Raw genomic sequence first — 27,910 nt, 5'->3', positions numbered from 1 at the left:
TGTATGAATTCTTTTATGAGAAGTGAGACTGGAGCTCCGGCTGAAGCTCTTTCCACATTCCACACACTGATAGGGTTTCTCCCCTGTATGAATTCTTTGATGGGAAGTGAGACTGCTGCTGTGACTAAAGCTCTTTCCACATTCCACACACTGATAGGGTTTCTCCCCTGTATGAATTCTCTGATGGGAAGCGAGATAGGAGCTCTTCCTGAAGCTCTTTCCACATTCCACACACTGATAGCGTTTCTCGCCTGTATGAATTCTTTGATGGAAAGTGAGAGAGGAGCTCCTACTGAAGCTCTTTCCACATTCCACACACTGATAGGGTTTCTCCCCTGTATGAATTATTTGATGGAAAGTGAGAGAGGAGCTCCTACTGAAGCTCTTTCCACATTCCACACACTGATAGGGCTTCTCCCCTGTATGAATTATTTGATGGAAAGTGAGACCGGCGCTGTGACTGAACCTTTTTCCACATTCCACACACTGATACGGTTTCTCCCCTGTATGAATTCTCTGATGGGAAGTGAGATTGGAGTTACTATTGAAGCTCGTTCCACATTCCAAGCACTGATATGGTTTCTCCCCTGTATGAATTCTTTGATGGGAAGTGAGACTGCTGCTGTGACTAAAGCTCTTTCCACATTCCACACACTGATAGGGTTTCTCCCCTGTATGAATTCTCTGATGGGAAGCGAGATGGGAGCTCCTACTGAAGCTCTTTCCACATTCCACACACTGATAGCGTTTCTCGCCTGTATGAATTATTTGATGGAAAGTGAGAGAGGAGCTCCTACTGAAGCTCTTTCCACATTCCACACACTGATAGGGTTTCTCCCCTGTATGAATTCTTTGATGGAAAGTGAGAGAGGAGCTCCTACTGAAGCTCTTTCCACATTCCACACACTGATAGGGCTTCTCCCCTGTATGAATTATTTGATGGAAAGTGAGACTGGCGCTGTGACTGAACCTTTTTCCACATTCCACACACTGATACGGTTTCTCCCCTGTATGAATTCTCCGATGGGAAGTGAGATTGGAGTTACTACTGAATCTCTTTCCACATTCCAAGCACTGATATGGTTTCTCCCCTGTATAAATTCTCTTATGGGAAGTGAGTTTGGAGCTTTCAGTGAAGCTTTCTCCATATTCCACACTCTGATAGGGCTTCTCCCTAGTATGAGTTCTTTGATGGGAAGTGAGTTTGGAGCTCTCCCTGAAGCTCTTTCCACATTCCACACACTGATAGGGTTTCTCCCCTGTATGGATTCTGTGATGGTAAGTGAGAGAATAGCTATGATTGAAGCTCTTTCCACATTCCACACACTGATAGGGTTTCTCCCCTGTATGAATCCTTTGATGGGAAGTGAGTCTGGCGCTCTGACTGAAGCTTTTTCCACATTCCACACACAGATAGGGTTTCTCCCCTCTATGAATTCTTTGATGGGAAGTGAGAGAATAGCTCTGACTAAAGCTCTTTCCACATTCCACACACTGATAGGGTTTCTCCCCTGTATGAGTTCTTTGATGTCTAGTGAGTTTGGAGCTCTTACTGAAGCTCTTTCCACATTCCACACACTGATAGGGTTTCTCCCCTGTATGGATTCTTTGATGGTAAGTGAGAGAGGAGCTATGACTGAAGCTCTTTCCACATTCCGCACAATGATAGGGTTTCTTCCTAATGAGATTTCCTTGATGGGAAGTGGAATTGGAACTTTTTCCACTTTCAAGATATTTAAACAGCTTCTCCATTGTGGGGATTTTGTCATGGTCACCCTTGTTCTTAATTTCCAGTCCATCAATATCTGCAATGAAGAGTAATGGATTAGAGACTCAGGGAGAAATTAAGGAAGAATACTTGTTAACTCTGGTAACAGAGGAATAACACAAATGGGTTAGATGGATGGTTTTCTGAAGGGTTGGGTGCATTAATTAACGGGGATCAACCGACATCCTTAGGGGAACCTGTGATTCGATAAGCCTGGCTCTTCTCTCGAATGGATTTTCTTTGGCTCCATCATGGCATCCCTCCATTTCCAATGTCAGTCTTCTCTTTGGACAACCAAAGACTGACAGGAGGAAAAACTAAAACTGAAAACCTGACAGAAGCTACTTCAACTTCCCTAACAACTCTGAAGTTTACAGTCAAAAGGGTCTGGGGAGTTCAGACCAGCTGATCCTTGTTTAATAAGCTGCAACTGGAGGAAGAACATTCACAGAAAAAAAACAGTAATTTACTGTTAAAGGATTTTTTGGGTTGTGATATCTGGTGTTGTAGGGGGCGCTGTTGAGTTCTGTGAACATATATGAGGTTAGTCACATATGGAGTTTTGAATTTAGAAACAGATATTATGATCCCACTGGGAGCCTTACTGAGAGAGGTCACGATCCCACGAGTCTCCTCCATGACGTCCTTATGCAGAGCTCTCTGGTCAGGATCCAGCAACTCCCACTCCTCATCCGTGAAACAAACAGCAACGTCTTCAAAGCACACTGGACCCTAAAAGAAAAAGGGAAATGTCCTCCTCTGAAACAACAGTGTTGTTCATCACCACTCCTTGAGCTAGGACATTCTTCCACCCCTTGGCCTCTGTCCCCACAAGGCAGCTTCCCCTGACCTGATCTGGTTCCACAGCCGCTGCTTCCATTCTGTCCCCATTCATAGATGGATGAAGAGGTTTAGCCAGTATCACTGTGTCACCTGCAAGAGGAAAAAGGTAAGGGGGAGGCCCAGAGTGCCTTCTTGTCTCACAGGTGAATCAGTGCATCTAAACTACAGAGGGGCCTTTGAGAAAGTCTCGCCTGCTGAGTGCATTTGGATGTTTGGGTGCATTTCAGATGTTAGTTGTGCAGAAATATATCTTCCCGACCTCTGGGCTCTTAGCCCTAGCTATCTCCCCCAACAAAATATGAAAAGAACCCACAGATGAGTTGGAAAACCAACAGAATGAGACCTAACGGAGAAAAGACTACTTACCCAGCTGCCTCTCTCTGGTGTCCAACGGAGGCCTCTCTGCCTCAGAAGAAAGCTGGCCCATTTCTGCAAAGAGATCCTTTCCCTGAAAAAGAAACAAGGATTCAAAAGAGAGAATGGGGAGGATTAAAAAATGAATTACAGGGCCAACAGCTTCAAGGGTGACAGATCTCATTCCATGGACGTCTTCTGATACGGAAGGGGGGGAGCATGTCTTCTTCACCCTTCCGCTGGTCACCAGAGGGTCCGAGGCGATGACCTCAAGGGCACCCAGCCCCACATGGACCCCTCAGCCCCCACACCGTTGCACAAGCACCACACTTTACCCCAAGCCCCATAAATAAAGTGCCTTTCCTCTTTCCTACACTGATCCGCTATTATGGGCGAAATAAGCCCAAACTCTTATGCCTTCCCTCCCGCTCTATTTTACTATGGGTAGACCGTATAGGGTTATATTTCCTATCCTTTGAATGGGTGCGTTCTACCCAATCAGAACCATGCATTCGTCTTGCAGAGCTACCTCAGCGAGCTCCTGCACGCCTCATTTAACCTCTTGACAAGCTGCTGACGGCTCCCCGCTGGGAGAACAATGGAATCGAAACTTGTGAACTCATAAAATTGTCAAATCTTGCTACAATGTATCCATTTTGTTTCCGATCTCAATTGTCAATATAAAATGGGCTAAAATCTTTTAAAATTCATATAAAATCAACTGCAACACCAATTTTCTTGCTTTTGGTGCCAATCGGCTCAATTTCTCTAGGACTCCATGACACCTCCCCTCTCCTCCATAATCCCTCAAGCGAGGTGTCACGTACTCTCAGGAAGACCCTAATCCCGTCAAATCACTCTGCCAAGCCTTTCCTCTGGGCAATGCCAGGTGGCAGACTATGCATACATGGACCATTGTCTTCTCATCACTGGTACTCAGGATGTGCTTATCTGTGCATATCTCCAGCTCTGCATATTCCCCCCTCCCTCCTCCATATGTTAATCTGTGTAACCCAACCTCTTCCTAATGTATTCATGATGTAATCTGTGTAACCCAATCTCTCCTTAATGTATTCATGTTGTAACTGTGATGTATTTTGCACTGTATTCTGGGACATGGAGGGAAGTTTTAAAAGTTCATGCCACAAAGTTCTCGCGGTTCAATCTCGCCTTGAACCTGTTGCGCAATAAATTTGGATCTTCTGCAGCTTGCTCCTGTCTCCGGCTGAGCTCATTTTTTCCTCCGCAGGGACCCACGGATTTAGTCCGACGAGCTGGGTGGCAGAGCAGCCTCTCACCCAGATTTTACCGTAACACTTCCCAGGAAAAAAATATGAGCCATCAGTAGAGCATGATGGGATGTTATCTGTCCTGTTTGGAGCCCCTTGGGAGTATCCAGAGGAAAGTCTCTCTCACCTGCTTTCTCTCCTCTGCCTGACTCAGGAGGAAACCTTCGGCCAGGGCCACCGCCTGGGAACTGGTCTCCGCTCCACAGTCCCTCACCCAGCTCTCCATCTCCAGGGGAAGGACAGCCAGGAACTGCTCCAAGATCACCAGGTCCAGCATCTCAGCTTTCGTGTGCCTTTCTGGCTTCAGCCACTGATGGTCAAGGTGGTAGAGTCGGCTGCAAACCTCTCGGGGTCCTTTGGCCTCCTGGCAGCAGAACTGGTTCAACTGCTGGCTCTGCACCTCTGAGCGGAGGGTGTCCTCCTCACCCAGGATCTTCTGCACAGAGTTTTCCCAGAATCCCCCACTGCTCCCAGTTTGGATGTCATGGCCTCTTTCTGTTCCAGGGCCTGCTGAGTCTCGCTCATCCATCTGTGCTCTCAGGAAGCCTCTAAGAGATCAGAAGGAACCCTTTGGTCTTCTGCCAAGTTCTGTCTGTCTTAAGTAGAGGCGCTAGCAAATCCTACAAAGCAAATACATTCTTCAGTTACAAAAGTTGTCTAATATCAGAAGAAAAAGGTTCCCTGAGCAAGCATGGATGAGTCTTGGAGGGAACCAGGGCTGGACTGCACCACAGCCCAAACCATGAGCTATTTTATTTATTTAAATTTCTATAACACTTTATATTTTAAAGAAAATTCTCAAAGCGGTTTACAGCATATTAAATCTGTGGGGATAATTGGGGAGTTAGAAGAGGATATATGATTTAATGATATCCTTCCTAACATGCACTAGCTAGTTCCATATTCTAGTTCCATACATCCCCCTTTTTTAGATTACGCAGCGATCAGCTTGTTGCTGACTCATCTGAGTCTTCCTATTAAAGATTCCTTCCTGGTAAAATCCCTTCCAATCCCTTTTAAATGAATAAGCACAATAATCTGATTCATGTTAATATAAAAGTAGTTTACTCACAGATTCATTCAGATTGTTACATAACAACTAGAACTATTCCATAAAGAAGTTAGTCCCAAATGACTGCCATTAAGGAGTCACTTCCCCAAACACACAGCAACATACAAAATGGAGAAGACACACTGATCAGAACATGGAGGCCGTGTGCTCCTCCATGCTAGTACAACAGACTGCACCCTCTTCAAGTCTGTCCCAGCTCAGGAGGAAACAGGAAGTCTTCCCCTGAGTGGCAGAAAACATCCCCTAATGTGTCGTCCACTGTAGGAATGTTGTACTTGGCTGCAGTTTCACATCCTACAAAATCAATAAAACAAGCTGAAGAAAGTCAAATATATAGTCTATAGTCAAAGCAACATAGCAGAAAACAAATATTCTCTTAAAGATATCAAAATAAAACATTACAAAGGAGGTCAACTACAGAATACATATTTAACACAGCAGGGCTGGGTGAGTCTGGGCCTCACCCCTAGGCCAGGTGGAAAGGGCCTTTTTAGAAAGGAGAAGAAAGAGGAGGAGGAGGAGGAGGAAGAGGAGGAGGAGGAGGAAGAAGAAGAAGCAGCCTCTAGCTCTCCTAGAAGAAAGATTGCAATGCAAAATGTGGAGGCAACGGAAGGGATTTCTGGGAGATGAAGAAGCCTGGTTTCTTCTGCCTTCCAGTCAATGCATGAAGTCAGACCTGACTGACAAGGAAGTGACTTGTATCTTGTGGAAAATGGATGCTTGGCTCTAGTGGGGGTCCTCACTCGGGGGTCCTCAGGAGTTGCTCCCCCCCACCCCACTCCCTTGCTTCTGTCTCCTTTTCTTGCACTTGGACTCTCTGCCACTCTCAAGGCAGACTCCTGGGGTGGGGTCCCTTTTTCTTTGCTCTGAGGGCCAGGTACATATCTGGCCAACCCCCTGAGGGCCAAGTGGGCAGGGCCAAATACACCTCCCTTCAAATTTAGGAGGGTAATTTATTATGATTATTCTATTAGATGGCTTAACACACACACACAGCCATTGATGCCAAGGTCCCTGGAGGCTCAGTGAGTAGCAGCGCCCATTTCCAGCAACAATCCCTTTGGGCCAGAGAGGATGTGGTCCTGGGATGCCCTGCTCTGGGTGCGAGGGGATTGCTGCCGTGGCCTCCGTGGGGAGCTGCCCTGGGAGACACTGGGAAACTGGTCCCCAATGCAGCAGCCAGACTCAGGGCTGGGATTCCTCTCTTTGTTCCTGGCCTTTCTCTTCCACCTTTCCTTCCTTCCTTCCTCTCCGTTGTTCTTGGAGGGGGGGGCTAGTCCACCTCCTTGTCCAGCTTTGGAAAACCATTTGCACGTTTCCTCTGTTGTGCAATGAGGCTGAGTGATGTCACACAGAGTTAAACTCCCAGGGACTCCTTTGTTTGAAGAAGGGAGATTTTTTCTGAAAGGGGGGGGGGGCGGAGGGTCAAATGAGTTTGGGATCCTCTGATCTCCAGGAAGGAGAGTGTGGCAGACCTGGCCCCTCCCTGGCAGGACCCTCTCCTCCCTGACTTGGGGTCCCCCCCCCCCCCGGCTGAGCAGATCAGGCCCCTCCCCTGCTCTCAGCCCCTGGGTCCTTCCTCCTCTGGGTAGCAGGAGCATATGGGGGGGGTCTTTGCACCCCTGGGCCTCTCCTCCCTGACTTGGGGTCCCCCCAGGCGTCCTCCCCTGCTGCAGCCCTGGGACCCCCACCAGATCCCAGAGAGAGAGGAGACTCACCAGATCCCAGGAGGGGGCTGCGATTCGGCCCTTGCAGGAGAGACACAAAGCAAGGAAAGGACTGGGGAGGGAGGGGCCTTGGCTCTGGAGGACCTGCCCCCCCTTGCTTCCTGGCCTCTCTAGGAAGGCGGCTCGGTCCCCTTTAACCCTTGCCAAGCCCAGCGTGCCCATCTCTCCCCTCCGCGTTTTTCTTTCTTTATTCCACTTCCAGAGATGCTTTTTGGGGGACGCCCCCCCCCTTTCCTTTCCTTCTAGCGCAGTGATGGCGAACCTTTTAGAAACCGAGTCCCCAAACTGCAACCCCAAACCCAATTTAACCTGCGTATCTCATTTTTCCTGTGTTTTCACGTTTCTTCTTTATGACTGCTGTTGTAATAAATAATCCTTCATAAAAATTATTGCATTACATTCCTCATTAAATTATCTTTACGTTGATATATGATTTTATGGTATAACTCAGTGCTTTTTTTCTAAAAAAGAATGTTTAGTGGTACTCTCATTTTGACTCAAGAAAATCACCAATCGGGAGGAAAAAAATACACTTCAAATCTGGGAAAATAAATACAGTGAATTTCTTCTCTCATTAAATTCACAAAATGTTTAGGGGTATGCGTCCCCCTGCGTCCCCACAGGAAAAAAGCCTTATTATTACTCCAAAACAAAGTGGTGTCATGAGCCATCAAACCTCGGAAATACATTTTGTCCAGAAGGTTCCACAGATTTGGCCGCTAGTGCGCACTAAAGGGCTGTACTAAGAGACCCTCTCCCAATTTTTAATATGAGATAATAATGATTGTCTGCGTGTGCACCTAAAAATTAATATAAATAAATAAACCCAGCCAGATGGGTGGTGGTGTAGCAAGTAGTCAGGCCAGTCAAATGAAGAATTAAAGCAAGAAGGTTTTAATTGTTTGCCGGCAGCAAGCAATGGCACGGAGGAATAAGTTCCGTAGTCCGGCCCTTCCCAACAGGGGAGGCTTCCCTTTATACATTCTGGAATCAGGTCTTTATCCAATCAAACGTTACAGCATTACTCATACAGTGGTACCTCGGGTTAAGTACTTAATTCGTTCCGGAGGTCCTTTCTTAACCTGAAACTGTTTGAAATATACTCAGAGTCGCAAAGTGATTTCATGCTCTTTATTCAGCTCATAGTGGTGAGGAGGAATGAATGTCCCCTCAAAGTATCTGCTTTATATGCATTATTTACACAATGGGCTGCACATGATTGGCTAATTCTGGAATTCTACTGTAAGCCAATCAGGTTGTGGATTCACTTATATCTGGAGCATGATTGGGTGGTTCCTGCCAACCAATCAGACTGCTGCATTGTTCTAGGACCAATCAGACTGATGCATTCTGAATCCTATTGTTCTAGGACCAATCAGACTGCTGCGATTTGGATCCTATTGTTCTAGGACCAATCAGACTGCTGCAGTTTCGATCCTATTCAACTCAGTACATAACACCCCTCCCCTCTAAGTTCCAGTCCTGCCCGGGAGGTCACATTCATAGTCCTCGAGGTACGCCGGCGGCCTACGTGTGCGTTGCAGCCTGTGGTGTTCCCTGGTCCGGGGTTCAGGTTCTGGCTCGTGTTCCAAGGATGCTGGCTGTGATGGGCCTGTTTGGTCTGGCGCAACCGGCTCGCTCAGTCGTGGTTCTGGTTCCGGTGTCCTTTCGGCCTCGCGGGTCCTCTCTGTATTTACTGATTCTGCCTCTCCTGCTGGCCCCTCCTGCTCTATGGGCCTCACTGCCGCTCTGTTCCCTTGGGACTCCTCTGACCTTTCCTCCTCCTGGTTTTCTCCCGGGAATCGTCGCCGTATCTGGTCGCAGTGGCGGCGCCAGCATTGCCCCCCATCCGTTAGCACCTCGTATGACACGGGGCCAGTGACCCTGGTGACTGTGGCGGGTACCCATGCTGGGCCTGCCCCAAAATTCTTTGCGTACACTGGGTCCTGGGCCTCGAAGGTCCGGGGGTTCCTGCCTTCCCCCACCACTACCTCATCCTGAGCTCTATCGGGGTGAAGGCGGTCCAATCTGATTGCAAGGCGCCGACCCATTAGTAGTTCAGCGGGGCTCCGGCCAGTTGTTGAGCTGGGGGTGCTGTGCTGTGCTAGGAGGAATGTGGCAAGGCGGTACTCCCAATCCCCTTGCGTCATGCGGCGAAGGGTGTCCTTGGTGGTCCGCACCATGCGTTCTGCTTGGCCATTGGTGGCAGGGTGGAATGGCGCCGAACGGATGTGGCGGATGGCATTCTGCGCTGTGAAGGTTTGGAATTCTCCTGACGTGAATGCAGTCCCGTTGTCTGAGACGAGAGTGTCAGGGAGCCCGTGGGTTGCAAACAGCCTGCGTAGTACCCGGATGGCTGCGGATGTAGAAGTGGACGGTACCAGTGCGACTTCCAGCCATTTGGTGTAGGAGTCCACCACTATGAAGAATGTTTTCCCCTGAAAGGGGCCAGCGAAGTCCACATGCAGGCGTGACCATGGTGCTCGGGCGGACTCCCAGGACTGGACTGGGGCCCTTGGGGGATCTGGGCAGGATTCTTGGCAGGCCTGGCAGTGTTTGACCCAGGCCTCTATCGCTCCGTCGATCCCCGGCCACCACACATAACTCCTGGCCAGGGCCTTCATTCTTACTACCCCTGGGTGTGTCTCGTGTAGGGCTGTGAGGACCCTTTTGCGGAGGGGCTGGGGAACAACGACCCTGCTTCCCCATAACAGGCACCCCTTGTGGGCCGACAGTTCATGTTTGCGGGTTGTGTAGCCAGCGAATTCTGGCCCAGGGCTGTTGCTGGGCCATCCCCTCCACACCCAGTCCAGGACCCGGGAGATGACCCTGTCTTTCTTGGAATGGTGTGCAACTTCTTGTGCCTGAATGGGGCGGTCGGGAAGCAGCTCCAGGCTCATAACCTCTTGTGCAGGTGCTGGGTCGGGGCCTGTTTCCGGTAGTGGTAGCCTGCTGAGGGCGTCCGCATGGCCCATCGCCTTCCCAGGTCGGTGAATCAGTGCATACTGGTAGCTGGCAAGGAAAATTGACCACCTGAGGACGCGAGGAGACAGCACTTGGGGGGTCTGCTTTTCGGGGGCAAACAAGCCAAGCAACGGCTTGTGGTCAGTCACCACGGTGAAGGGCCGCCCATACAAGAAATCATGGAATTTTTTTACTCCCTTCACAATTGCCAGGCCCTCCTTGTCTATTTGTGAGTAGTTCCGTTCGGTTGCGCTGAGTGTCTGGGAAAAGTATGCTACTGGTACCTCTCTTCCATCCGGGAGTTGGTGTCCCAGGACAGCGCCAATGCCATACGGTGAGGCGTCACATGCTAGCACCACCGGCAGCCTCTCGTCGAAGTGTGCCAAGACCGAGTTTGAGACAAGCAAGTCCTTGACTGCCTGGAATGCAGCCTCCTGGCGCTGGCCCCACACCCAAGGGGCCCGCTTGTCCAGAAGTCTGTGTAGGGGCTCTGCTACCGCCGCTTTGTGGGGAAGGAAGGAATGGTAAAAGTTCAATAGTCCCAAGAAGGCCTGAAGTTCAGTCTTGTTCTTGGGCGCTGGGGCATCACAAATGGCCCGTACCTTGTCCCCAGTCGGGTGGACCCCTTCTGCGTCCACCATAAATCCCAGAAAGTCCACCTGAGGCACTCCTAGTAGACATTTTTCCCGCTTCACCTTGAGACCCGCCGTCTGGAAACGGTGCAGAACGGTGCGGAGGCGGTCCTCAAACTCCTCTGGTGTGGGCCCGGCAATCAACACATCATCGAAGAAGGGGGTGACGCCAGGAATTCCTTTAAGGAGAGAGTCCATTAGGTTCTGGAATATGCCTGGTGCCACGCTGACGCCGAATTGCAGCCGCTTTACCCTGAACGCTCCTCTGTGCGTCACAATCGTCTGTGCCTCTGCTGTGGCCTCATCTACTGGTAGCTGTTGATATGCTTGGGCCAAGTCCAACTTGCCAAAAATTTTCGACCCAGCCAGGGTGGCAAGGACATGGCTGACCACTGGCACTGGGTATGCATGGGCCGTGAGGGCCTTGTTTATGGTACATTTGTAGTCTGCGCAGATGCGGACTGAACCGTTAGGCTTGACGGGTGTGACGATTGGGGTTTCCCAGGGGGCATTAGGCACCGGCTCCAGCACTCCTTGCTCCACGAGCCGGTCCAATTCCTCTTCTATACGGGGTTTCAGGGCGAACGGGACCCGGCGGGCCTTGAGCCTGACTGGTCGTACTGCGGGGTCAAGCTGTAGAGCAATGGGGGGGCCCGTATACTGTCCCAATTTCCCATCAAAAACCCCCGGAAATTCCTTGCATATGGTGTCCACGTCCACTTGTAAGCTAGTGTTGTTCACCCCGGTGACGGCTAGCCCCAGTGGTCCAAACCATGCCAATCCCAGTAAGCTAATGTAGGGGCCCTTGACCACAAGCAAGTCCAGTTGCCGCGTCCGCCCTCGGTATTGCACCCTGAAGGTCCCCACCCCCATTGTGGGGACCTTACGTTTCTGGAAGTCCCGGAGGGTGAATGGGGCCGGCCTGAGTTTGGGACCCCCAGTAGGACACAGTTTCCTTAAGGTCCTTGCCGAGATTATGGATAGATTTGAACCCGTGTCAAGCTCCATGCGGCATGGGGCCCCCTCTATCTGTACCTCTACATAAATTTTCTCTACGTTGGGGTGGGGCAACTGGTATACCTGGAAGTCCGTGAGCTCCGTTGAGTTGCCTTGGTGCGTTGGGCCCCGGGACCTGGGGCTCTTGGATTGGTCATCTGATGCCTGGCGTCGGGTGGGCCGAGCCCGACACACCCGGGCGATGTGTCCCAATTTTCTGCACTGCCTGCACTCTGCGTTGCGGAAACGGCAGGTCCTCCTCTCGTGACTTTCTCCACAGCTTGCGCAGTTCCCTCCTTCTCGTCGAGGCAGCTTTAGTATGTGGGCTGCTTGAGTGCGCTGCTGTACTCGGTGCACCTCCTCCCTGTTGGATCCTGAGTCGTCGGTGAGGTCTTCGTGGTGGACCCTCGGTTGGGACGGCTGGCTCGGCCGTGCCTCTTGCGTCGACTTCTCAGCAACTTCCGTTGCCAGGGCCTCCTCCAGAGCGACCTGGAACGTTAGGTTCTTCTTAGCGTAGAGGCGTCGTTGCAGCTTCTCATCCCTCAGGCCACCGACGAGGCGGTCACGAAGCATGTTCTCCAGCTCTGAGAAGTTGCAGAACCGGGCGGCTTGGCGGAGAGAGGTCACAAACCCAGTTATGGTTTCCCCAGGGGCTTGCCGCTTTGCGTAGAAGGCATTTCGACGAGCCACCACTGAGGGCTGTGGCGAAAAGTGCCCCTTCAGCTGTTCCATTATTGTTTTGTATGGAACTGTAGCGACGTCTTCAGGCGCAAGGAGAGCCCGGGCGATTTCAAACGTCTCCTCTCCGCAGACGCTGAAGAATATTGCCCTCTTCTTGGCGTCTTCTTCATCGGTGACCCCTTTGGCTTCTAGGAGGAAGGTGAAACGAGAGGCGTACGCTTCCCAGTCTCCAGATGCTGGGTTGAACGGCGAGAAGCTGCTGTTGGTTGCCATTCTGAGTTCCTTGTGTCCCGGAGCTGAAGCCTAGATACACGGTGCGAGGCAGCGGTGCGGCAGGTGGCAGTGCTGCGGTGCGGTGTGTGGCAGTCAGCTCAGCGGGATCCCACCTTCGTCGCCAGTGAAATATACTCAGAGTCGCAAAGTGATTTCATGCTCTTTATTCAGCTCATAGTGGTGAGGAGGAATGAATGTCCCCTCAAAGTATCTGCTTTATATACATTATTTACACAATGGGCTGCACATGATTGGCTAATTCTGGAATTCTACTGTAAGCCAATCAGGTTGTGGATTCACTTATATCTGGAGCATGATTGGGTGGTTCCTGCCAACCAATCAGACTGCTGCATTGTTCTAGGACCAATCAGACTGATGCATTCTGAATCCTATTGTTCTAGGACCAATCAGACTGCTGCGATTTGGATCCTATTGTTCTAGGACCAATCAGACTGCTGCAGTTTCGATCCTATTCAACTCAGTACATAACACTGTTCTTAACCTGAAGCACCACGTTAGCTTATGGGGCCTCCCCCTGCCGCCACACGATTACTGTTCTCATACTGAAGTTCTTAACCCGAGGTAATATTTATGGGTTAGCAGAGTCTGTAACCTGAAGCATATGTAACCTGAGGTACCACTGTAGATACATTAGGTTCTGCCTAGAGACAGGGCCTGAGGAGTTGGACATGACCCTTCCCTGTCCTTATCAGCCCATCTCTGGGTGTCTCTGGGCAGTGGGTGTCTGAGTGTATGTACCGGATATGGGCCTGGCCTAGGTCAACCCAATGGCTGCCTTGCTTAACATTTTAACTCCCAAAACGCCTTCCCTGAGCACGTTGCCACAGTGGTGGTGGTTATATTTTGCCGTTTCTTCGGCTGCCCTTTGCTCACAGCCTCCAAGGAATGAATTCCTTCGTTGGCATGTCAACCCATCAGCCCCTTCGCTTACTGACCTGGGAGTCAAGCCCTGCTGAACTCAAGGCAGCTTACTCCCGAGTAGGAAACACAGACTGGCGAGCCCCTCGCTCGGGCAAGGAGGCTAAGGCCCTGCTGGGATTACAGTGTGCGTGCCCACAGAGAGGGCTCTAGGTTTACCACTTTGCCATTTCGTCAGCTCTCAGGAACACTTGACCAGGAGGCTAGCGGCTGCCAGAACCTCCGTTGCTCCAAAATAGAAAATCTTATTTATTTCAGTTATTCCATTTATACTCCACCTTTTTCTCCCCTAGGTCACCCCAGGGAGCTTCATGGCTGGGTGGGGATTCGAACCCTGGTCCCCCAGGTCACAGAGTCCAACACCCAAACCTTTACCCACCACTGAAATCCTTACATGATTTCAAGATTTCATTTTGGTATAGAAATATGTGGATTTCAGCATTAGCTGAAAAAATAACTTATAAATTACTTGCTGCCAAAGGCTCGGGTGACCCTGTACAAGTCCCATGATGTCTGGTGGGATTTTATCTTATATCTTACCAGCTGCACTGGCTCCTGGTGGAGTACAGGGTCAGGTTTAAGGTGCTGGTTCTGACCTTTAGAGCCCTATGCGGCCTAGGACCCTCGTACCAACGGGACTGCCTGTCCTGGTATGCCCCGTGGAGGACCTTATGGTCCATAAATAACAACATTTTGGAGGGCCACAAGGATGTTAGATTGGCCTCAACCAGGGCCAAGGCCTTTTCAGCACTGGCCCCGAACAGGTGGAACGCTCTGTCACGGGAGATCAGGGCCCTGAGGGATTTGACATATTTCCGCAGGGCCTGCAAGACGGAGTTGTTCCACCTGGCCTTTGGTCTGGACTCAGTCTGATCCTCCTCTTTCTTTTTTTGATGGAACCCCTTATATGGGATCCTGTATATACTAAATTTTCCCTCGGGCCTTTTTCTGGCCCCTATAGGACCAGCATGGATAGCTGACCCTGGTGAATATTTGATGTTTCATCCCCTTCTGGTCTTGATTTGTGAGTCGCCAGTAAAATAAGGCTGCATTTAAAGCTGTATTTTAAGCTATATTTTAATCAATTGGTTTGTTGCTTTTTTTAAACTGTATTTTACGTTTGGTGTTAGCCACCCTGAGCCCGTTCTTGGCCTGAGAGGGCGGGGTATAAATAAAAATCTTCTTCTTCTTTGTCTTCTTCTTCTTCTTCTTCTATGCAACAAATAAAGACACACAGAACTCACTCTCTGCAATGCAATCTGAAATTTGGGTTTCCTGAAGGTCCTAAGGACTTGGCCAACCTAATATTAAGTAAATAAGGTAAGCCAAAGGTTCTCTCCATATGAACCACCCTCTAGTCTCTGCTTCTCAATTTGTATTGTATTATTTTATGTAGTGTGACTTGCCATTGTTTTACTGATTACAGTTTAGAAATTATTTATTGTATCTATTGAGTGTGAAGGAGGTGAGGACAGGTGACCCGACCTAGGCCCGAAGTCACCCCAGGCCTCAAGACCAAATTTCCCCTTTCTCTCTTCTAAATATCCACAGCTTCAGCTTTGCTTTCTCACAAGATGCTGCTGCATAGGCAAAACGTTGTTTTATCAGTACGAGAAGGCTTCAAAAAGCTAATGAATAGACTCTATCAATGCCAAGAATAAGCAGGCCTGGGAACTTATCTCATCCAGGGGCAACCAATGTTGGACATGCTGAAACGCAAGGGCTCCTCAACCCCCTTGGCTTCTCATCCCCCTTTCCTGGGAAGGGCGCCAAGAGGAGCTTTCTGTTCATGCTCAGGGAAACTCCGGAGGAGGGGGAGAAGGGGAGGGAACTGGAGGGGAATCTATGCTCTGTGCAAATGGCTGTGAACTTGTGCTTGTTTGCGAAGTTATCACACTAGCTCCTTCTACCAGTCCCGGATGGTAGAAATAAAGCTTTTTCTCTGAAAATTATCCCTTGAGTGCCTGACTCCCATTTCCCTCTCCCCGGGTGCAATGCTCTTCCCACCCGAGGGCAAAGCCTGAAAAGTGGACTTCTGTTTAAACTTTTATATATTTCTATTATTATTTTATACTATACTAATAATTGTTGAATGTTACTTTTTGATGAAGGTTGCTTATTTTAAAGTTTTATTATCACATTTTTGTATGGCATTAGATTGTTATAAGATGTACATTTTTTGTTTCTTCAGCCTGTAAACCGCCTTGAGTATTGTAAGGTAGAAAGATGGTATACAAATTAAAAATGATGTTGATGAACCGCGTGGGACTTTGAGCTGCTTCCGGATCCAGCCGAGACTCAGGCAGACTCAGTGGCTGGAAGTGCCTTTGAGCAACTGCAGATGGTTCCACATTCCAGGACCGGAAGAGCCTGGCCTCACGCCTTCGTTTCTTCAAGGCTGGATGACCACAGTGCCCTCCTTGTGGGGCATCCCTTGCGCTTGGTCCAGAAGCTTCAGCCGGTGCAGAATGCTGCAGCACGATTGCTGTCAAAGCGAGGCCTTCTCGGCATATGACCCTTTGGCTCAGAGGGCATCACTGGTTGCCCATTGGCTACCAGGCCCAGTTCAAGGCCTTTCCATTATCATAGGGACCAGTTTACCCATGAGATCCCCTCCTTACCCCACAGGCAGACACTCGACCGCTTCAACCACAGGTGCCACGCAAGACCTCAATTGTTTAGTACGGCAGCACAGACCCTTTGGAACTCCCTGCCTCTTGAGGTCAAGCAGGCGCCTCCCTCCCACATTTTGGGGGAACCTGCTAAAAACATGCCTGTGCAGGTGCTTAGAAAGTTGGGGTGAATATTAGCATTTTAACTTTTTGCATGTTTTAAAGTACTGCTGTACATTTTTCATGATTTCAGTGTATCTTCTTGTAAACTGCCTTGAGTGTTGTTGTTTTTTTTACAATCAAGCGGTATATACATTTTATGAAATAAATAAATAATCACTAAACTTACTTTTTCAAAACATCCCCCAAAATGTTAGCATAATTGTAGTTACTAAAAACCAGACTTTCTCAATTTATTCAGATATACATAGGAGACTGGCTTCTCTCTCCTCAATATTTAGCTTTCACAAACTCAGCAACGGTAACAAAGTTGAATGCTGCAAAGTGGACCGTGAAGCCTCTTGCCTGATGTCAAGTGGCAGGGAGTTCCAAAGTATAATTGCTGCCACACCAAAAGATCAATCTTTAAATTTGGAGGTTCCTACAGGGCAGGGCTGGCAGGTTGCACAGTCAGTGGCCCAGTATTAGTGCTTTCTAAACAAAAGCATATCATTTCCTCTACCAGAAAAGTCTTTTATTCAGTCTCACCTGCTATCATGTGTGCTGAACACACAGAAACACATAGATAATATGAAATAACTGGGAGTTACAGACTCCAGATAACACGCAACACATGTAATCAGATTAATGAAAGAGTACATGATTTCCCCACCATTTTTAAAAAGCATTGTTTTTATTTCTCTTGGTACAGAAGATAACTTTTCAGAAAGCAATGGTTACAACAGTAAACAACAAATAACTTGTCCTCAGGGAATTGCAGACTTTCTGTTTGCCATGTGTAAAAGTTTCATTTGATTACTCTAAAAGATCACGCCACATCTTCCCATGAGTGCTAGGTGGATTCCGGCAACAGTCTTAACAATTTATATATTCAATAAATTTTGGCCACGTGTTATAAAAGGAATATAGATTGTGTTACCTCACCTTCTTAATTTCCCTTGGCAAACAAAATTTAAGGTACTGAAATTGTGGTGCCCAGAATTGAACACAGTATTCTGGAAACAAAATAAAAAAATTCCTTCCAGTAGCACCTGAGAGACCAACACATTTTGTTATTTGTATGAGCTTTCGTGTGCATGCACACTTCTTCAGATACCATTTTATTTTATTTCGCCTACGGCAGACCAACATGGTTACTTACCTGTAACTAGAACAGTATTCTGGGTGGGGCCTGACCAAGGCAGAAGAAAGTGGTGCTATTCCTGCCCTTGATCTGATTCTGCCTTCTGCCACATTGGCCTGTGCTCTGCTCCGTTTGGTGTCCTCCGCAAATGTGATGAGCATCCCCTCAGTTCCTTCATCCAAGTCATTTATAAAGACGCTGAACGACAACGGGCCCAGGACAGAACCCTGCAGCACCCCTCTTGTCACTTTTCCCCAGGAAGAGGAGGAACCATGAAGGAGTCCTCTTTGGGTTCGGTCAGTCAAATCCACCTAACAGTTACCTTGTTCAGCCTCATTTTACCAGCTTCCTCACATAAATATCACGGGGGACTTTGTCAAAAGCCTTACTGAAATCAAGATGCACTATTTCCACAGCAGTCACCTGAGGAACAGTCTGTAACTCCAGTCTGTAACTCCTGTCTGTTTATGTTGTGAATCACCGTGAAATCTTCAGATGATGGGCACATAAATTTTTGAAATGATGATAATAATAAGGATATTGTCAAGCTGGAACATGTGCAGATGAAGGCGACCAAGATGGTGTTATTATTATTTATGCATTTATTTATTATTTATCCATTTATTATTATTTATGCATTTATTTCATTTCTATTTCACCCTATAGCAGGGGTGCCAACTTGAATAAAATATAGGAGGGGTTTAGTAAGCCCCGCCTCGGTTAAACAGTCACAGGATGCGGTGCAAGCATGTCATTTGAATGGCTGTTCCTATGAACTGGGGGGTGGCCCCCTCACATATCTTATTGGGGGAATAAAGACCCCTCAGACTCTAAGAATTGGCTCTTATTCTCTACACCCACAGGTCACAGGAGGGTTACAACATAAAATCACACAATGAAAACACAAAACACACAGCCCACAACCTGTAACCCCCACCTCCCCACCACATTTTAAAAGGGCATTAGATGTCAATCAGCCAAAGGCCTGTTTAAAGTGGTGTGTTTTTCTCTAACGCTGAAAGCTGTATAATGAAGGGTTTTCCACTCTTCGTATGAATTCTTTGATGGGAACTGAGATTGGAGCTATGATTGAAGCTCTTTCCACATTCAAAGCACTGATAGGGTTTTTCCCCTGTATGAATTCTCTGATGGGAACTGAGATTGGAGCTCTTCCTGAAGCTCTTTCCACATTCAAAGCACTGATAGGGTTTTTCCCCTGTATGAATTTTCTGATGGGAAGTGAGAGTGGAGCTATTAGTGAAGCTCTTTCCACATTCCACACACTGATAGGGTTTCTCCCCTGTATGAATTCTTTGATGGAAAGTGAGTTTGGAGCTCTGACTGAAGCTTTTTCCACATTCCACACACTGATAGGGTTTCTCCCCTGTATGAATTCTTTGATGGGAAGTGAGATGGGCTCTCTGACTGAAGCTTTTTCCACATTCCACACACTGATAGGGTTTCTCCCCTGTATGAATTCTTTTATGAGAAGTGAGACTGGAGCTCCGGCTGAAGCTCTTTCCACATTCCACACACTGGTAGGGTTTCTCCCCTGTATGAATTCTTTGATGGAAAGTGAGACCGGCGCTGTGACTGAAGCTTTTTCCACATTCCACACACTGATAGGGTTTCTCCCCTGTATGAATTCTTTGATGGAAAGTGAGACCGGCGCTGTGACTGAACCTTTTTCCACATTCCACACACTGATAGGGTTTCTCCCCTGTATGAATTCTCTGATGAGAAGCGAGAGAGAAGCTCCGGCTGAAGCTCTTTCCACATTCCACACACTGATAGGGCTTCTCCCCTGTATGAATTATTTGATGGAAAGTGAGACCGGCGCTGTGACTGAACCTTTTTCCACATTCCACACACTGATACGGTTTCTCCCCTGTATGAATTCTCTGATGGGAAGTGAGATTGGAGTTACTACTGAAGCTCTTTCCACATTCCAAGCACTTATATGGTTTCTCCCCTGTATAAATTCTCTTATGGGAAGTGAGTTTGGAGCTTTCAGTGAAGCTTTCTCCACATTCCGCACTCTGATAGGGCTTCTCCCTAGTATGAGTTCTTTGATGGGAAGTGAGTTTGGAGCTCTCCCTGAAGCTCTTTCCACATTCCACACACTGATAGGGTTTCTCCCCTGTATGGATTCTGTGATGGTAAGTGAGAGAGGAGCTATGATTGAAGCTCTTTCCACATTCCACACACTGATAGGGTTTCTCCCCTGTATGAATCCTTTGATGGGAAGTGAGTCTGGCGCTCTGACTGAAGCTTTTTCCACATTCCACACACTGATAGGGTTTCTCCCCTGTATGAATTCTTTGATGAGAAGTGAGATTGGAGCTCTGAATGAAGCTCTTTCCACATTCCACACACTGATAGGGTTTCTCCCCTGTATGAGTTCTTTGATGTCTAGTGAGTTTGGAGCTCTTACTGAAGCTCTTTCCACATTCCACACACTGATAGGGTTTCTCCCCTGTATGGATTCTTTGATGGTAAGTGAGAGAAGAGCTATGACTGAAGCTCTTTCCACATTCCGCACACTGATAGGGTTTCTTCCTAATGAGATTTCCTTGATGGGAAGTGGAATTGGAACTTTTTCCACTTTCAATATATTTAAACGGCTTCTCCATTGTGGGGATTTTGTCATGGTCACCCTTGTTCTTAATTTCCAGTCCATCAATATCTGCAATGAAGAGTAATGGATTAGAGACTCAGGGAGAAATTAAGGAAGAATACTTGTTAACTCTGGTAATAGAGGAATAACACAAGTGGGTTAGATGGATGGTTTTCTGAAGGGTTGGGTGCATTAATTAACGGGGATCAACCGACATCCTTAGGGGAACCTGTGATTCGATAAGCCTGGCTCTTCTCTCGAATGGATTTTCTTTGGCTCCATCATGGCATCCCTCCATTTCCAATGTCAGTCTTCTCTTTGGACAACCAAAGACCGAGAGGAGGAGAAACTGAAACTGAAAACCTGACAGAAGCTACTTCAACTTCCCTAACAACTCTGAAGTTTACAGTCAAAAGGGTCTGGGGAGTTCAGACCAGCTGATCCTTGTTTAATAAGCTGCAACTGGAGGAAGAACATTCACAGAAAAAAACAGTAATTTACTGTTAAAGGATTTTTTGGGTTGTGATATCTGGTGTTGTAGGGGGCGCTGTTGAGTTCTGTGAACATATATGAGGTTAGTCACATATGGAGTTTTGAATTTAGAAACAGATATTATGATCCCACTGGGAGCCTTACTGAGAGAGGTCACGATCCCACGAGTCTCCTCCATGACGTCCTTATGCAGAGCTCTCTGGTCAGGATCCAGCAACTCCCACTCCTCATCCGTGAAACAAACAGCAACGTCTTCAAAGCACACTGGACCCTAAAAGAAAAAGGGAAATGTCCTCCTCTGAGACAACACTGTTGTTCATCACCACTCCTTGAGCTAGGACATTCTTCCACCCCTTGGCCTCTGTCCCCACAAGGCAGCTTCCCCTGACCTGATCTGGTTCCACAGCCTCTGCTTCCATTCTGTCCCCATTCAGAGATGGATGAAGAGGTTTAGCCAGTATCACTGTGTCACCTGCAAGAGGAAAAAGGTAAGGGGGAGGCCCAGAGTGCCTTCTTGTCTCACAGGTGAATCAGTGCATCTAAACTACAGAGGGGCCTTTGAGAAAGTCTCGCCTGCTGAGTGCATTTGGATGTTTGGGTGCATTTCAGATGTTAGTTGTGCAGAAATATATCTTCCCGACCTCTGGGCTCTTAGCCCTAGCTATCTCCCCCAACAAAATATGAAAAACCAACAGAATGAGACCTAACGGAGAAAAGACTACTTACCCAGCTGCCTCTCTCTGGTGTCCAACGGAGGCCTCTCTGCCTCAGAAGAAAGCTGGCCCATTTCTGCAAAGAGATCCTTTCCCTGAAAAAGAAACAAGGATTCAAAAGAGAGAATGGGGAGGATTAAAAAATGAATGACAGGGCCAACAGCTTCAAGGGTGACAGATCTCATTCCATGGACGTCTTCTGATACGGAAGGGGGGGAGCATGTCTTCTTCACCCTTCCGCTGGTCACCAGAGGGTCCGAGGCGATGACCTCAAGGGCACCCAGCCCCACATGGACCCCTCAGCCCCCACACCGTTGCACAAGCACCACACTTTACCCCAAGCCCCATAAATAAAGTGCCTTTCCTCTTTCCTACACTGATCCGCTATTATGGGCGAAATAAGCCCAAACTCTTATGCCTTCCCTCCCGCTCTATTTTACTATGGGTAGACCGTATAGAGTTATATTTCCTATCCTTTGAATGGGTGCGTTCTACCCAATCAGAACCATGCATTCGTCTTGCAGAGCTACCTCAGCGAGCTCCTGCACGCCTCATTTAACCTCTTGACAAGCTGCTGACGGCTCCCCGCTGGGAGAACAATGGAATCGAAACTTGTGAACTCATAAAATTGTCAAATCTTGCTACAATGTATCCATTTTGTTTCCGATCTCAATTGTCAATATAAAATGGGCTAAAATCTTTTAAAATTCATATAAAATCAACTGCAACACCAATTTTCTTGCTTTTGGTGCCAATCGGCTCAATTTCTCTAGGACTCCATGACACCTCCCCTGTCCTCCATAATCCCTCAAGCGAGGTGTCACGTACTCTCAGGAAGACCCTAATCCCGTCAAATCACTCTGCCAAGCCTTTCCTCTGGGCAATGCCAGGTGGCAGACTATGCATACATGGACCATTGTCTTCTCATCACTGGTACTCAGGATGTGCTTATCTGTGCATATCTCCAGCTCTGCATATTCCCCCCTCCCTCCTCCATATGTTAATCTGTGTAACCCAACCTCTTCCTAATGTATTCATGATGTAATCTGTGTAACCCAATCTCTCCTTAATGTATTCATGTTGTAACTGTGATGTATTTTGCACTGTATTCTGGGACATGGAGGGAAGTTTTAAAAGTTCATGCCACAAAGTTCTCGCGGTTCAATCTCGCCTTGAACCTGTTGCGCTATAAATTTGGATCTTCTGCAGCTTGCTCCTGTCTCTGGCTGAGCTCATTTTTTCCTCCGCAGGGACCCACGGATTTAGTCCGACGAGCTGGGTGGCAGAGCAGCCTCGCACCCAGATTTTACCGTAACACTTCCCAGGAAAAAAATATGAGCCATCAGTAGAGCATGATGGGATGTTATCTGTCCTGTTTGGAGCCCCTTGGGAGTATCCAGAGGAAAGTCTCTCTCACCTGCTTTCTCTCCTCTGCCTGACTCAGGAGGAAACCTTCGGCCAGGGCCACCGCCTGGGAACTGGTCTCCGCTCCACAGTCCCTCACCCAGCTCTCCATCTCCAGGGGAAGGACAGCCAGGAACTGCTCCAAGATCACCAGGTCCAGCATCTCAGCTTTCGTGTGCCTTTCTGGCTTCAGCCACTGATGGTCAAGGTGGTAGAGTCGGCTGCAAACCTCTCGGGGTCCTTTGGCCTCCTGGCAGCAGAACTGCCTCAACTGCTGGCTCTGCACCTCTGAGCGGAGGGTGTCCTCCTCACCCAGGATCTTCTGCACAGAGTTTTCCCAGAATCCCCCACTGCTCCCAGTTTGGATGTCATGGCCTCTTTCTGTTCCAGGGCCTGCTGAGTCTCGCTCATCCATCTGTGCTCTCAGGAAGCCTCTAAGAGATCGGAAGGAACCCTTTGGTCTTCTGCCAAGTTCTGTTTGTCTTAAGTAGAGGCGCTAGCAAATCCTACAAAGCAAATACATTCTTCAGTTACAAAAGTTGTCTAATATCAGAAGAAAAAGGTTCCCTGAGCAAGCATGGATGAGTCTTGGAGGGAACCAGGGCTGGACTGCACCACAGCCCAAACCATGAGCTATTTTATTTATTTAAATTTCTGTAACACTTTATATTTTAAAGAAAATTCTCAAAGCGGTTTACAGCATATTAAATCTGTGGGGATAATTGGGGAGTTAGAAGAGGATATATGATTTAATGATATCCTTCCTAACATGCACTAGCTAGTTCCATATTCTAGTTCCATACATCCCCCTTTTTTAGATTATGCAGCGATCAGCTTGTTGCTGACTCATCTGAGTCTTACTATTAAAGATTCCTTCCTGGTAAAATCCCTTCCAATCCCTTTTAAATGAATAAGCACAATAATCTGATTCATGTTAATATAAAAGTAATTTACTCACAGATTCATTCAGATTGTTACATAACAACTAGAACTATTCCATAAAGAAGTTAGTCCCAAATGACTGCCACTAAGGAGTCACTTCCCCAAACACACAGCAACATACAAAATGGAGAAGACACACTGATCAGAACATGGAGGCCGTGTGCTCCTCCATGCTAGTACAACAGACTGCAGCCTCTTCAAGTCACATGTAGTGGAAGTCTGTCCCAGCTCAGGAGGAAACAGGAGGCCTTCTCCTGAGTGGTAGAAAACATCCCCTAATGTGTCCACTGTAGGAATGTTGTACTTGACTCCAGTTTCACATTCCACAAAATCAATAAAAGAGAAATAAAACAAGCTAAAGAAAGCCAAATATATAGTCTATAGTCAAAGCAACATAACAGAAAACAAATATTCTCTTAAAGATATCAAAATAAAACATTACAAAGGAGGTCAACTACAGAATACACTCGCTCATCCATCTGTGCTCTCAGGAAGCCTCTAAGAGATCGGAAGGAACCCTTTGGTCTTCTGCCAAGTTCTGTTTGTCTTAAGTAGAGCCGCTAGCAAATCCTACAAAGCAAATACATTCTTCAGTTACAAAAGTTGTCTAATATCAGGAGAAGAAAAAGGTTCCCTGAGCAAGCATGGATGAGTCTTGGAGGGAACCAGGGCTGGACTGCACCACAGCCCAAACCATGAGCTATTTTATTTATTTAAATTTCTATAACACTTTATATTTTAAAGAAAATTCTCAAAGCGGTTTACAGCATATTAAATCTGTGGGGATAATTGGGGAGTTAGAAGAAGATATATTATTGAATGATATCCTTCCTAACATGCACTAGCAAGTTCCATATTCTAGCAGAGTTCCATACATCCCCATTTTTTAGATTACGCAGCGATCAGCTTGTTGCTGACTCATCTGAGTCTTACTATTAAAGATTCCTTCCTGGTAAAATCCCTTCCAATCCCTCTTAAATGAATAAGCACAATAATCTGATTCACGTTAATATAAAAGTAGTTTACTCACAGATTCATTCAGATTGTTACATAACAACTAGAACTATTCCATAAAGAAGTTAGTCCCAAATGACTGCCATTAAGGAGTCACTTCCCCAAACACACAGCAACATACAAAATGGAGAAGACACACTGATCAGAACATGGAGGCCGTGTGCTCCTCCATGCTAATACAACAGACTGCAGCCTCTTCAAGTCTGTCCCAGCTCAGGAGGAAACAGGAAGTCCTCCCCTGAGTGGCAGAAAACATCCCCTAATGTGTCGTCCACTGTAGGAATGTTGTACTTGGCTGCAGTTTCACATCCTACAAAATCAATAAAACAAGCTGAAGAAAGTCAAGTATATAGTCTATAGTCAAAGCAACATAGCAGAAAACAAATATTCTCTTAAAGATATCAAAATAAAACATTACAAAGGAGGTCAACTACAGAATACATATTTAACACAGCAGGGCTGGATGAGTCTGGGCCTCACCCCTAGGCCAGGTGGAAAGGGCCTTTTTAGAAAGGAGAAGAAAGAGGAGGAGGAGGAGGAGGAGGAGGAGGAGGAGGAGGAGGAGGAAGAAGAAGCAGCCTCTAGCTCTCCTAGAAGGAAGATTGCAATGCAGAATGTGGAGGCAACGGAAGGGATTTCTGGGAGATGAATCAGCCTGGTTTCTCCTGCCTTCCAGTCAATGCATGAAGTCAGAACTGACTGACAAGGAAGTGATTTGAATCTTGTGGAAAATGGATGCTTGGCTCTAGTGGGGGTCCTCACTCGGGGGTCCTCAGGAGTTGCTCCCCCCCATCCTCACTCCCCTGCTTCTGTCTCCTTTTCAGGAGCACTTGGACTCTCTGCCGCTCTCAAGACAGACTCCTGGGGTGGGGTCCCTTTTTCTTTGCTCTGAGGGCCAGGAATGTATCTGGCCAACCCCCTGAGGGCCAAGTGGGCAGGGCCAAAGACACCTCCCTTGACATATAAGCGGGAAATTTTTTATTCTTATTCTTATTATTAACACACAGAGAGACACTGATGCCAAGGTCCCTGGAGGCTCAGTGAGTAGCAGCGCCCATTTCCAGCAACAATCCCTTTGGGACAGAGAGGATGTGGTCCTGGGATGCCATGCTCTGGGTGCGAGGGGATTGCTGCAGTGGCCTCCGTGGGGAGCTGCCCTGGGAGACACTGGGAAACTGGTCCCCAATGCAGCAGCCAGACTATGGGCTGGGATCCCTCTCTTTATTTTTCTGGCCTTTCTCTCCCACCTTTTTTTTGGGGGGGGGGCCCTAGTCCACCTCCTCGTCCAGCTTTGGAAAACCATTTGCACATGTTTCCTCTGTTGTGCAATGAGGCTGAGCGATGTCACACAGAGTTAAAGTCCCAGGGACTCCTTTGTTTGAAGAAGGGAGATTTTTTCTGAAGGGGGTGGCGGAGGGCCTAATGATATCCAGGAAGAAGAGCGTGGCAGACCTGGCCCCTCCCTGGCAGGACCCGCTCCTCCCTGACTTGGGATCCCCCCCCTGCAGGAGCAGATCAGGCCCCCCAGGCCCCCTCCCCTGCTGCAGCCCTGGGACCCACCCCCACCCCCGTCTCCCCACTGCACCCTCTGGGGGAAGAGAGAGGAGACTCACCAGATCCCGGGAGGGGACAGCGATTCGGCCCTTGCAGCAGAGACACAAAGCAACACCCCCCCCTTCCTTGCAGGAAAGGACTGGGGAGGGAGGGAGGGAGGGGCCTTGGCTCTGGAGGACCTGCCCCCCCTTGCTTCCTGTCCTCTCTAGGAAGGCAGCTTGGTTCCCTTTAACCCTTGCCAAGCCGAGTCCCTCCAGCTCAGCCCTCTCTCGCTTGGCAGATCCTCAGATTCCTATTATTCCTTATGGCTTAATGCACAGATGCCCAGATATCCTTTTGGGGGTGAGGCTCTTGGCTGGACTCTGAGCATCTCCCTCCCTTGGCCAGAAACCAGAGGAAGAGCCTGCAGGGAAAAGGGCTTTGCAGGAGGCAAGGAAGCTCCTCCTAGAATTCAGGAGTGGAGAGAGAGGAGGGGATCCCAGGGTCATCTAGTCCAACCCCAGCAATGCAGGAATCTCAGCTAAAGCATCCATGGCAGATGGCCGTCCGATCTCTCCTGGGAAACCTCCAAGGAAGGAGAGTCCACCGCCTCCCAAGGGAGACCTTTCCCCTGCCCAACTGCTCTTAGATGTCCCTCAAGGCAGCGGGTCCTGAGTTCTAGCCCTGCTGAAACCATTGCACTGGCCACCAAGGAGGAACCAAGCAAAGTTCAAAATAAATAAATCCTATTCTCATCATAAATGAGTAATACTTTCCTATGCATGCTTATTATGCTAATATACAAAAGTATGCCATTTCCCTTTCCAGAAATGCTGAATTGCTAATTCAATGGACTAAAAATGGATGGCTGTTGTTATTATTTTTTACATTGATATACCGCCCTTCATCAAGAGATCTCAGGGATATTTAAAACATTTTGTTGTTCTTATTGTTTAGTCGTTTAGTCGTGTCCGACTCCTCGTGACCCCCTGGACCAGAGCATGCCAGGCACTCCTGTCTTCCACTGCCTCCCGCAGTCTGGTCAAGCTCATGCTGGTAGTTTTGAGAACACTGTCCAACCATCTCGTCCTCTGTCATCCCCTTCTCCTTGTGCCCTCCATCTTTCCCAACATCAGGGTCTTTTCCAGGGAGTCTTCTCATGAGGTGGCCAAATATTGGAGCCTCAGCTTCACGATCTGTCCTTCCAGTGAGCACTCAGGGTTGATTTCCTTCAGAATGGAGAGGTTTGATCTTCTTGCAGTCCATGGGACTCTCAAGAGTCTCCTCCAGCACCAGAATTCAAAAGCATCCATTCTTCAGAGATCAGCCTTCTTTATGGTCCAGCTTTCACTTCCATACATCATTACTGGGAAAACCATAGCTTTAACTATACGGACCTTTGTTGGCAAGGTGATGTCTCTGCTTTTTAATATGCTGTCTAGGTTTGCCATCGCCTTTCTCCCAAGGAGCAGGCGTCTGTTAATTTCGTGGCTGCTGTCACCATCTGCAGTGATCATGGAGCCCAAGAAAGTAAAATCTCTCACTGCCTCCATTTCCTCCCCTTCTATTTGCCAGGAGGTGATGGGACCAGTGGCCATGATCTTCGTTTTTTTGATGTTGAGCTTCAGACCATATTTTGCGCTCTCCTCTTTCACCCTCATTAGAAGGTTCTTTAATTCCTCCTCACTTTCTGCCATCAAGGTTGTGTCATCGGCATATCTGAGGTTGTTGATATTTCTTCC

General features: G+C 48.0%; 2 protein-coding genes across 2 annotated transcripts in view; both read right to left on the bottom strand.

The window, feature by feature from the left end:
- The window catches only part of LOC310675535 (uncharacterized protein), a 42,056-nt gene that overhangs the window by 10,564 nt on the left and 3,582 nt on the right, over nt 1-27,910 (bottom strand). Inside the window, exons 2-7 of the mRNA XM_083436342.1 lie at nt 4,382-4,874; nt 2,978-3,059; nt 2,619-2,701; nt 2,374-2,500; nt 572-1,805; nt 66-318 (exon numbers count right to left, since the gene is read on the bottom strand). Coding sequence (XP_083292468.1) covers nt 66-318; nt 572-1,805; nt 2,374-2,500; nt 2,619-2,701; nt 2,978-3,059; nt 4,382-4,783 — 2,181 coding nt within the window. The 5' untranslated portion in view covers nt 4,784-4,874. The remainder of the gene's footprint in view (nt 1-65; nt 319-571; nt 1,806-2,373; nt 2,501-2,618; nt 2,702-2,977; nt 3,060-4,381; nt 4,875-27,910) is intronic.
- On the bottom strand, nt 15,931-21,190 carry LOC310676869 (uncharacterized protein; the record flags this gene model as incomplete). Its single annotated transcript, XM_083439046.1, has 4 exons — nt 20,952-21,190; nt 20,707-20,833; nt 19,410-20,139; nt 15,931-16,009 (listed from the first exon to the last, which is right to left on the bottom strand). The coding sequence occupies exons 1-4, from the start codon at nt 20,979-20,981 to the stop codon at nt 15,931-15,933; spliced, it is 966 nt and encodes a 321-aa protein (XP_083295172.1). The 5' UTR covers nt 20,982-21,190.

Source organism: Podarcis tiliguerta (genome assembly GCF_965153285.1).
Source record: "Podarcis tiliguerta genome assembly, chromosome: 4".
Lineage (NCBI taxonomy): Eukaryota > Metazoa > Chordata > Lepidosauria > Squamata > Lacertidae > Podarcis > Podarcis tiliguerta.
The sequence above is the reverse complement of the archived record's forward strand: the minus strand, read 5'-3'. Positions and strand labels throughout refer to the sequence as shown.